Source organism: Gavialis gangeticus, unplaced genomic scaffold, assembly GCF_001723915.1.
Source record: "Gavialis gangeticus isolate Ggan-Ray unplaced genomic scaffold, GavGan_comp1, whole genome shotgun sequence".
NCBI classification, from domain to species: Eukaryota; Metazoa; Chordata; order Crocodylia; family Gavialidae; genus Gavialis; species Gavialis gangeticus.
The window spans coordinates 14,260,504-14,271,619 of NW_017729011.1; the positions used below are offsets into that span (position 1 = coordinate 14,260,504).

Consider the following 11,116-nt stretch of genomic DNA (forward strand, 5'->3'; position numbering starts at 1 on the left):
GGGGGGGGGGGGGGGGGGTTGGGGAAGAAAAGAAGTCACGTGCCAGCTGGTACCAAGTCCCTGGTAGCCAAGGCCTCCCCAGCCCTCCCTGGAAGAATGACAGGGCCCTCTCACTAAGCCCCTCAATCCCTCCCCCCAGCCCAAAGCCTCCCTGTCCCAGGGTTTGCCCCACTGAGAGTCTCGCCCTTGCATCCCCAGGTATCCGAGAGCCTGGTACAGAGGAATGGGGACTTCCTGATCCGCGACTCGCTCACCAGCCTGGGGGACTATGTACTGACGTGCCGCTGGCGGAACGAGCCACTCCACTTCAAGATCAACAAGGTGATGGTGAAGTCCAGTGAAGGTCGCACCCACATCCAGTACCTGTTTGAGCAGGAGAGCTTTGACAACGTGCCTGCCCTGGTGCGCTTCTATGTGGGCAACCGCAAGGCCATCTCCGAGCAGAGCGGTGCCATTGTCTACTGCCCTATCAACCGCACCTTCCCGCTGCGCTACCTGGAAGCCAGCTATGGACTAGCTAATGGCAAACACAGCAGCCCCCACAGCCCTGCCAGCCAGAAAGGAGGACACATCAAGAGGCGGAGCATCACCATGACAGATGGCTTGACTGCAGACAAGATCACCAGGGGTGAGGGGTGCCCCACCAGGTGAGAGGCCACCTCTGGACACTGGAGGGTTGTCATGTCAGGGAAAGAAAAGGTTCATTGCTATAGGGAAGCAGTTCACTGCAGATAGCCTGTTGTTGCCCACAGCTTCCTGCTCCCCTGTCCCTAGACAGTACCAGGAACCCATAGCAGCCAAACACTCTTGCTCAGTCTAGGTGGCTTAACAACCACCACTCAGTTTTGATTTCCTGGTTCTCTCACACCTGCCCATAGGCTGTGGGTAAGGCTACTGAGTAGCACACAGGGATGGCCCGATTGCCCCAGAAGGGGACGGAAGGGAAAAAAGTAGTAGCTCTTTAAGAGGTGTGTGCCATTAGGTTATCATAGACATGTAGGGCACAGCTGGATCTGAGGAGGGCATCTAGTCCAGGCCTGCTCAGAGGCATGACTCAGTGCACCTGCTGCATCCCTGACTGATCTCACCTCACCTTAACCCACAGGGGACAGAGTCCCTCACTGCCCTCGGTGGTGTCACAGTGCCTTGTAACACTGAAGAGCTCTCTCACTTTAACTTGTGACAAGATGAGCAAATAATGTCTCACCACCCTGCCCCAGCCCCACTTTCTCCAGCGGACAATCTTTCTACATAGGTCCCCCTTATTATGCTTCAGGGTTCCCTCCCATTTGCCTAAACCTGGGGTGCAGGGTTCAAGACAGGACAGACTGCTCGTGCCAAGACCCACCCCCCCACAGACCAAGTAGCACAGAACAGTTGCCCCCTGTGCCTTGCTCACAGCGCTCACATTACTCCCCCAGAAGGGCACTATGCCTTGTGCACAAACATCCCATGGCTGACTGACCCCATGTGCAGCTCCCCATGGCCCTGGCTCACTTCCCTGCGTGCTGCTGCCCTCCAGCTACCCAGTTAGGTTTGCACAACCGATTTGCCTTAAGTGTAGCACTTTGCCCCTTCATTGAATTTCAGTGTATTGATTCCAGACCATCTCTCCAGTTTCATCAAGATCACTTTGAATCCCAAGCCTGTCCTCTAAAGTGCTTTCAGCCCCTCCCAGTTTAGTGTTGTCCACAAGTGCACTCTGCAGTCCATCAGCCAAATAATTAAAGGAAACATTGATTAGGAACAGGCACAGGGAAGAGCTTCACAGTACCCTGCTTGCTGGAGCCTCCCAATTTGACAGCAAGTTATTGGCAGCAGCTTTTTAAACACAGGCTTTCAACCACTTGCACACCCACTAAGATGGTTTCAGATCCCCTTCTCCAGAAGCTCTCGCACAGCCCCAGCACATGCGTGGTACCTTAAATAAGCAGCCCCATGGTGTATCCAGCTCTCCCCAAATGCCATACCTGTCTCACAGCACTCATCTTTCCCACCTAGCCTCTCTAGACCAGGTTTCCTCTTATTCCTCTATCATAACTCCAGTCTCCATGTAAAAAGCTCTACTCTCGGCTAGGCCTTGTTTATATAGACCTCAGACTCCTCCCACTCCCAGCAGTCCCTAACTGGAGCCACCTGTGTGGGTTATTGCTCAGGCCAGGCTGTTCTGAAAACCTGACCACTTACTTTAGTGCTTCAGTGAAATCAGAGCTCTCCTGAAAACCCAGCCCTGTGTGCCTTCCCTTGGGATCTGAGGAGACCTCCCACAGCAAGCTCATAAATGCCAGGGTCAAATTCAGCATACAGACAGGAGCGTATTGCCCACTCCATACAGTTTATGCTGTGAATTGTCCCTTGGTGTCTACTCTGTGCTCTCTGCATGAGCCATGTGTGCTAGAGGAACTGTCTGACTGACATGCTTTCCTCTATCCCCAGCGTGTCCTTACCACACCATCGAGACGTCATCCGGAACTGTGCTGTGAGTGTGGACCAGATCCAAGACCTCCACTCCCCGATGTCTCCCATCTCTGAAAGTCCAGTATCCCCAGCCTACAGTACTGGTAGGAATCTTTCAGGCACCAGTAAGGATTAAGATGTGCACTGGCTGTACAGTTAGGGGTGGACCTGGAGGAAAGGAGGAAAGGGGTCAGGTATCCAGTGACACCAAAGGCTCTGAGCCCAGCTGCTACTCAATAATGCAGATCTAGGCACACAGCACTGGTCTCACTGCTAGCTCAGTGCAGAGCTTCCCTGAAACTCTGCCTGCTTTCCATGCTATTGAGTGCTGGAGCGCTCAGTCTCTGTTGAAATTGGCCCCTACTCACATCAAGGAGAAACCCACAGAAAGTAACAGTCAGTAACTACATGGGAGAAGAGACCTGCATACTACATTCACCAGTCTGCAGCACGCGAGAAGACTGACTGCTGCCTTTGCACAAAGGCAGATCCCCTAGATACTGAGAAGTGTCAGATGCAGAAAACAAAGTCCTGGCCATCTACTACAGATCCCATGAGATAAACCGCTGCTGAAATGGCCAGCAGGGAGGGGAGATTTAAACCCAGGCTTGTCAAATTGGCTTGGCAGTGCTTTGTAATTTCAGCCTGTCATCAGCCATCTCAATTACAACATGGGCTCAAGGTCCTGCCCCTCATTTGGCCAAATGCTCTGAGCAGTAATAGGTATAGATGTAGTTTGGTGGGTCCTACGCTAGGTTACTGGTTGTCTGAGAGGGGACCACCCAAGGTCTGACCTGCTCTGTGTGCATGAGCATGTGTACATCTCTGTGCATTATACTCATGTCTCTGAGTTACTATAACAGGGTCTCTCCTGCTCTCTGCAGTGACACGACTAAAGCCCCAAGGCAGCCTAACCCCTGCCTCACCAGTCATAAGACGATCCAGCGAACCCCAGCTGTGCCCAGGAAATAACAACAAGCCGGCTCCAGACCCAGGCGACAGCACTCACTCCACTCCCTGCCACAGATACTCCAGGGCCTCTCCTTCCCCCTCTGTGAACAGCTACAGCGACCCGGACACGGGGCATTACTGTCAGCTCCACCCCACCTCCCCCGTCAGCAGGGAGAGACCCACACATGACACCAAGCAGCTTCCCACAAAGAGCTACGTGGAGAGGCTAAAGGTGGAGGAGGGGCCCAGAGTGACTGTGGAGAATGGCTCCAGTGAGGTGGAGGCCGGGCAGAGGCTGAAAGGAGAGATGGACCTCAGGGGCTTCGTGCCGCCCACAGTGGAGACAAGTTCCTCCTTCAACCCTGCAGCCTTCCGGTCCCTACTTATCCCTCTAGAAAACAAGCCCCTGGAAATGGCCGTGCTGAAGAAGGTCAAGGAGCTCCTGGCAGAAGTCGATGCCAAGACCCTCGCCAAACACATCACCAAAGTGGACTGCCTGGTACGAGCAGCATGGGGGCGTGGCTTTACTACACCCCACTGCCCTTAATTTGATCCTCTGCTGCTGAGCTCACTGGAAGAGCTGGCAGCTAAGCAGAGAATCAAGCACTTCTGAGGGCCCTTCGTAGCCTCCCATGCCATGGACCCTGCCTGTCAGCCCACAGGCTGCACGTGGTACAGACTAGAGCACTAAGTGCAGAGTAGGGACTAGCAAGCCCTGACGTCGAATCCCAGCTCTGCTGCTGACTGCATTTGTGGGCAAGTGGCCTCAGCTCTCTGCACTCAGTTTCCCAGTGTGTAAAATGAGGTAAAGGGAGGTAACACTGTGCTGTGGGCATGAAGTACCAGGCACCAGTGCTCTGGTGCTGGAGCCATTTAAAGTGAGCTCAGTCTGTGCTTAGCCTGGCTGGGGTCCCTGACAAGAGGATAAATGGTGCCAGTTATGCAAGAGATGGCTGTGAGGCAAGCCCTCACCCCCCCAGGAATTGGACTGAACCAGTCCAGCTTGCCCCAGCCAGGTCACCTTGCCAGCTGCAGCTGGGACCACCACTGCTGGGTACCACCTCCCCCATCCACAGTACTGCAGTCCTCAGCACCCTGGGAGGAAGATGTGTGGGATTACCTTGAAGGGCAGGATAGGACAGGCCTTGCCATGAGCAATGCAGTCAGTGGCAGAACCAGGACTAGAACTTCAGACTCCCAACTGCTGCCCACAGCCTCAACAGCCCCTGCTGCAGTCTGTGCCAGCACCCCCCTCAAGGCTGTGTCCCTGGGCCCCTGCAACCTCTGCTGCCCTCCCCTGGCTTCTCCTCCTCTGCTGGAGTCTTTATTTCCTCTGTTTCACCAGAGCTCTGTCTCCTGGTTCCCATATCCCTGGCACCTCTGTTCAGTGCCTGCATTCCCATCCTCTCACGGTATTACTTGCGCACACACACTCAAGTTGTGTGTAAACCCAGAGCCGGCAGCAGTTCTTGACTCAGCTCCAAGAGGGGACTCGAGGGGCTCCAGCCCAGGCATTGATGTTTCCTTGACTGGGCCCTGCCAGCCTATATCCGCCCTGACCATGCTGATGCTGGGCTGGGGGTGGGGGACAGGCTGAGACCTGAGCTCAAGGCAGAACCCATCCAGAGCGATTCCCGCAGTGTGGCCAAACTTTCCATACAAATGGCCAAGCCCCTCTCCTCAATTAGAGGAGCTTAATCTGCTTGCTGTCTTTGTTGCCAGGTTGCTAGGATATTGGGTGTTACCAAGGAGATGCAGAGGCTCATGGGGGTGAGCTCAGGCATGGAGCTTCTCACATTGCCCCACGGACATCAACTTCGGCTGGACCTCCTGGAACGGTACGGCATGGAGAGGAAGCAACAGGCAGCAAGTGTAGCACTCCCTGTTCCCTGCGGCCACCTGGCTCCTGCGGGAGCTGGGGAAATGCGGCATCTGACTGCAACCCCTGGGTACTCGCTGTAGGTGTCAAGCTAGGAAAGCCTGGCCTGAGTCAGGCTGGGCTCCCTTCCTCCCCTCAGCAGTGCTCCAGGCCCTTATTTGCTGACAAGCTGGTTATTTAAATGGCAGTGACTGGTCCTAGCCTAACAGCTCTGGAACCCGAAGGCCCTAATTTAGCCACACAACCCAGGCAGCATCCCTACAAGCTCCGCACCCCAAAGGAAGCCCATTCTCCATGACACTGTTACTCCTGGGCCCTCTGTTGGCATGGCCAAAGCTTTCAGCTGTGCCTGCTGGATGGGGACTGCTGCTACCTGGCACCTGGTGGGCACCGTAGAGAGGCCAAGTTAGGAACACACTGCTTCTGGGGTCACAGCTGAACCCGAGAGTGAGGGGCTTCCTCTCCCGAGGATGCAACCACACTCCCTTCCCGGCACTGGTCCTGCACTCCAGGCCACTGTGTCTCCTCATGGTGCTATCACATCCCCCTCTCAGGTTCCACACTATGTCCATCATGATTGCCGTGGATATCCTGGGCTGCACAGGCAGCACGGAGGAGAGGGCCACCCTGCTGCACAAGACCATCCAGCTGGCTGCCGAGCTGAAGAGCACCATGGGAAACATGTTCAGCTTTGCTGCGGTGATGAACGCCTTGGAAATGCCACAGGTACCAGACCCCCTCTTCAGTACACTCCAGGCTCAGCTGTGCCCCTGTCCTCCTCTTTCCCTGCACCCCTTGGGGCTAGAAAGCCTGAACATGAGCACACAGGGGTCAGGGGTGGACAGAGTGGCATGAGATGCAGGGAACATTCAGGGTCCATTTTCCCTGCTGCGACTTATGTAGGTGGGCCCCCCCGCAAGTTGACTGGCTCCCATATGGCCACAGCTGCTGCTTGTTGCTAGCTCTGTCATTCGGAGGAAGTGAACCCAGTATCCAGCGCGGTGCATCCAGTTTCATGGTTGCCCACCAGCGCCTCCTGGGCTGAGCTGCTCCCTGCAGTAAATGAAGGGGGATTACAATTCTGTGTATGATCCACTCCGGCCTGCAGGCAGCCAGATGTCAGGGAGGGGTGCTCTCAGGGCCCTGGGGCCAGGGCTGGATCTGAGCAGCTCAGCCTTGCAGGTTTAGGAGTGAGGGGTGTGAGCTAGATACCACTGGAATGGCCTGGAAGAGCACGGCCAGCAGTGAAAGGCTGCGGCCAAGCTGTGTGCAGTGACTCCCCAAAGCCCCACTGCGCTAGCCCATTCCCTGCCCTGCCTAGTCCCATGCAACTGCCAGTTGTGAACCCAGGGGCCTCGTGGAGCTGAGAGCACAAAGATCAGCTCCCCACTCTGCTTCCACACGCAGATCTCACGGCTGGAACAGACCTGGATGGCGCTGCGCCAGAGGCACACGGAGGGTGCCATCCTCTATGAGAAGAAGCTGAAGCCCTTTTTGAAGAGCCTGAATGAAGGCAAAGGTACTGGGGACAGGGGAGCCACTTGCATCAACCCTGCCCTTCCCCGCTGCCTTCTCAGCACTGGAGGCTTGACCCCTCTGCTTTCCTTGGAGCCTACAGTCCTCCCATGGCAGCCATAGCTGCTGCCTTGCCCCTGGAGTCACAGGCCACCAAACCCCTGGTGCTATTCACCCCTTCATGAGCCTACTTGGGGATGCCAAGGCACTAACCAGTCTCAGCAGGCTGCAAGGTCCCAAAGGCACAAGGCCCTGTAGATGCTGCAGCTCCAACCCCAAGGAGAGTCCAACTGCTCCCTGGTCCATGGGTCACACTCTTGTCCCAGCCTAGCATCTCCATGCCCCTGGCCTGCTCCTTCTCTTCCCAAAACACCCATTTCAGAAGGAAATAAAAATACCAGCTGGGCACAAACACAGTATCTGTGCACCAGGCATTGAATCCAGCCCCATCTGCTACTGGGAAGTAGGTGCTTGTGCCAAGCAGACAGGAAGCTTTTGGAAAGACAAGCAGCCATGCAGCCAGGAGGGCTGGGCATGCTGGGCACAGGGCTCACTGAAAGTGTAGTCCTGGCTACGGGGGCCGAGGTGGGGAGCACAGACTCCACACGCCTCCAGAAACCTGCCAGGGCTGAAGCCAAGCATCCGTCTCCAAGTCTGATTTCAGTCTAGTTCAGGGCTGGTAGTGATTGTGCATGTGGCTGCGTATGACCCCCACACCAGCCCCACCTGGAAGGGGCAGGTCTCCAGAACGATGCCCACACATGCCCCTGCCATCATTGGGGCTGTCTGGCCCCTGGTGGCTGAATGTCCCATGGAGACTGGGCTCCATGGATCTCTTTTATGTCAGGGCAAGACATGCTGTCTAAGGAAGCCATGACAGGTAGAGATCTTGCCCTTTCCCTGCAGCGCCAGGACTGCAGAGGATACCAGGTCTCCACATGATTTCCCACCAGCAAGAAGAAATGGCTCCTCTTGCTACCAGTGCAGCACTGGGTAGTGCCTGGAGCACTCAGGGTACACATGTCCTCATTCTCTTGCAGAAGGCCCCCCACTGACCAACACTACCTTCCCACACATTGTGCCCCTCATTACACTCCTGGAGCGGGACGCTGCAGTTCTGGACAGCTCTGAGCCCTGGGAGAATCTGGACAACGGTGTGGAAATTGTGTTGGCCCACCTAGAGGCTGCCCGGATGGTGGCACATCATGGGGGACTGTACCACACCAATGCGGAGGTGAAGCTGCAAGGTAAGGAGCCGGCAGATCTAATGCAGGACCTCAGCCACACTGCAGTCACCAAGGAGCACCAGCCTGTGGGCTGTGGCATGCTCTCCTTTCAGCTAGGGGTGGTCAGGCAGCCTCAGAGAGCTCCTCCAGGTAATGCCAAACATGTCTCTGGGGCTCCTTGGAGCATCCTATACCCTGTGCTGGCAGGGGTAGGACCCACGGAGACACACAGCAGGGAATCCTCCTGCCCCCCCTTCCCCACAGAACTGGGTTTCACTGCCAGAACTGGAGCCTTCCAGGGGGCAGAAGGGGCACAGCAGGGTGCTAGGTCCACAACTGTAAGTTTGGGGTCTGCAACCACTCCCTTCCCCCGGAACCAGTCATCCCCAGCTGAGTGCCCATGAGTCCCAGGTCCTACCACCCACACCCCCATCTTGTTGTCTGGACAGACTCACTTCTCCCTGGGATCAAGCTGAAGGAGCAGAGGAATCCCACTGCTCCCTACTCCTCCATTCCCTCGTAACTGACCTAGCTTCTAGCTCCTACGTACAAAGTGCTCCTGCCCAGGTAGCTCCACTTTTCTGACACTTTGGGCTCTTGTTTCCTTCACAGGCTTCCAGAGCAAGGCCGAGCTCCTGGAGATCTTCAGCACTGAGTTCCAGCTGCGCCTGCTGTGGGGCAGCCGGGGTGCGGAGAGCAGCCAGATGGAGCGCTATGAGAAGTTTGACAAGGTCCTCACGGCCCTGTCCCACAAACTGGAGCCCTCTGTGCGCTTCAGTGAGCTGTGACCTGACTTAGAGCCAAGCTTCTGGGGGAGGGTGGCATGATCATTGCATCAGTCCTGTGGGACACCCAGCAAGCAGGTACCAGGTCTGTAAACCCATCAACTCATTCTCATGCAGCCAGAGGGGCAAGGAGCCATGGCCCTGTGTGGACCACAGACCCAGGGGGAGACCCAGCCTGGCACAGGTGGTGGATGTGAGAAAGAGCCAAGATAGCATCCACCTTCTGCAGCAGAAAGAGTGGGTCGGGCTCAGGCTGCAGCCCAGGGACTGGGAAGTGGCCTGGGTGAGAAGTTTCCTGAAAAGCCCCAGAACTCGGGGCACAGAAAGGGGTGGAGCTGGGGCAAAATTGGCCTGTGCTTGCCCCACATGACCAGAGGATACGTGCTACTACCCACCTTTCCTCCATGATCTTGACATGGAGCAGGAGCAAAACATCACTTGTGGCCCCACCATCCTCAGCTGCCCCAGCTCCACCAGGCCCTGCATACCTGCCTCCATCCTGGTGCAAACGTTTGAACTGTGCATGCCTGGATGGGGGGAGCTTTCCAGTGCCTCTCCCAACTAAGACCCACCCTGCTGTTTCTCTACTGCAGTCCAGGCTGAGGCACATCCGCCTCAGCACAACACTGATGAAGCCAGCACTCTACTTACTCCTACCCCTGCCGCCCCAACTGCAAAGTGTTTCACTCACATGCTCTTTGTCCAGCCCTGCCAGCTCTCCAGCCCGCTTGTGTCCCATTATCACAGCACATCCCCACCTTCTTAAACAGCCAGTTCTCCTTGGATTTTTCTGCCTGTTGTGTCCAAGGCCTCCAAATTCTGCTTGTAAATAGGTTTCACGTTCAGTTTCTGATGTACAGATTTGCAAGCGACATTCTCATTGTAAATAATGTTCACATCATTTTGTCATGTAAATAAGTGTATATAGATCATAGGAGTTTGATTCTTACATACAATAAACTTCTATGATCTTCCTCAGCAGCATCTCCCCCTCTGCAGCTTCCTTCTGTGTCTGCTTTGATGCTGCGGGCACTTCCAGCATCTCTGGGGTTCCTTGTGTTCATTTTGGCATTTTAGCAGAGAGGGGATATGCAAACAGAGCAGTAATGGCAGGGATAGCCCGAGGTATCAAGTAATCCTGGGGGCGGGGAATGGGCAAGGCTGAACCCATGCCTGCTGTTCAGCCCCAGGGCAAATCCAGTTCATGCCGAGTTAATTTGGCTAATGCAACTTTATTTATAATAGAGGCCAGTTGTAGAGGGGGAAGCAATGATGAACCAATTGCCTGATCATAAACCATCAGCCCACAGCCTCGACAGTCTGCGGACAATGAAGACTCAAAAACGTATCCTGGGATGAGTTAATGTGGCGAATGCAGTTCAAGCCCCGTAGCAATCAGTTCAAGCCATGTCACCAGACCTGGCTGCTCCTGGGGATCCTCCCGCTGAGCACTTCAACCTACAACCTCTGTCCTCTCCTCCAAGGGCCATGCCCATCTGCCCTGCTTCTGACTTGGGCGATGAGCCCCTGGAACAGCTGAGACCCTAACGCTTTCCACAGCGCCAGCCCTGCATACATTTGCCCCCTCGTCCCTCCTGTGCGGCTCAGTGCCAGGAGAACAGTAGCGCCAGAAGCTACTGGCAAGGGGCCCGACTTCCCCGGACCCAAGGAATCCAGGGCTTGTTTCAAGCCTGCCAACAGGGCACTCCTGCGACCGTCTCCCAGGGGCGGCACCAAGGCCGCTCAGGTCATGGAGATGGAAGGCCAGCTGCTGCTGAGATCATCCTTGGCAGCTGCAGAGCTCTTCACACGAAGCATCTCTCCTATGCCCCATGCCAGGGAGAAGCAAAGCCAGGGGGTGGCATCTGCGGGCCACAGACAGCAACAGGCCCCGCAACGAGGCACCACTGTCACTTGGCCCCATTCAGGCGCTTCCCTGGCCAAGGCCCGTTTGGTTTTGTATCAGTAGAGAACAGAGTAGGAGAAAACGGAAATGTCCTCCACGACGGCCACCCTCCGGCCTAGTGCGCGCCGGGGGCACCGGCAGGACCCAGGATCACAAACCTGCTCCCAAGCCAGGCCGAGAGGCCCCGCCCCTCACTTGCAGGCCCCGCCCCCTGAGCTGTGGTGGCAACAGCTCCAGCCATAGCCTTGTCGTTCGAAGCGGGGCACGCCGGGAGTCGTAGGCCAGCGGGTGGCGGAGACGTAAGCGCGGGGCACGCCGGGAGCTGTAGCGCCCGCCAACGGCGCGGTGCACGCCGGGAGCTGTAGTCCCGAGTGGCGGGCGGCCATGAGTCCGGCGC

At 56.2% G+C, this 11,116-nt stretch overlaps 1 protein-coding gene across 2 annotated transcripts in view; it reads left to right on the forward strand.

Annotated features, from left to right (window-relative positions):
• SH2D3C (SH2 domain containing 3C) overlaps positions 1 to 9,794 on the forward strand; it is a 50,924-nt gene extending 41,130 nt beyond the window's left edge. For both annotated transcript variants that reach the window (XM_019510552.1, XM_019510553.1), the window contains 8 exons: positions 199 to 647; positions 2,437 to 2,561; positions 3,342 to 3,907; positions 5,131 to 5,246; positions 5,842 to 6,013; positions 6,695 to 6,806; positions 7,843 to 8,049; positions 8,641 to 9,794. In XM_019510552.1, coding sequence (XP_019366097.1) covers positions 199 to 647; positions 2,437 to 2,561; positions 3,342 to 3,907; positions 5,131 to 5,246; positions 5,842 to 6,013; positions 6,695 to 6,806; positions 7,843 to 8,049; positions 8,641 to 8,816 — 1,923 coding nt within the window. In that variant the 3' untranslated portion in view covers positions 8,817 to 9,794. The remainder of the gene's footprint in view (positions 1 to 198; positions 648 to 2,436; positions 2,562 to 3,341; positions 3,908 to 5,130; positions 5,247 to 5,841; positions 6,014 to 6,694; positions 6,807 to 7,842; positions 8,050 to 8,640) is intronic.
• Positions 9,795 to 11,116: the final 1,322 nt, after the last annotated feature.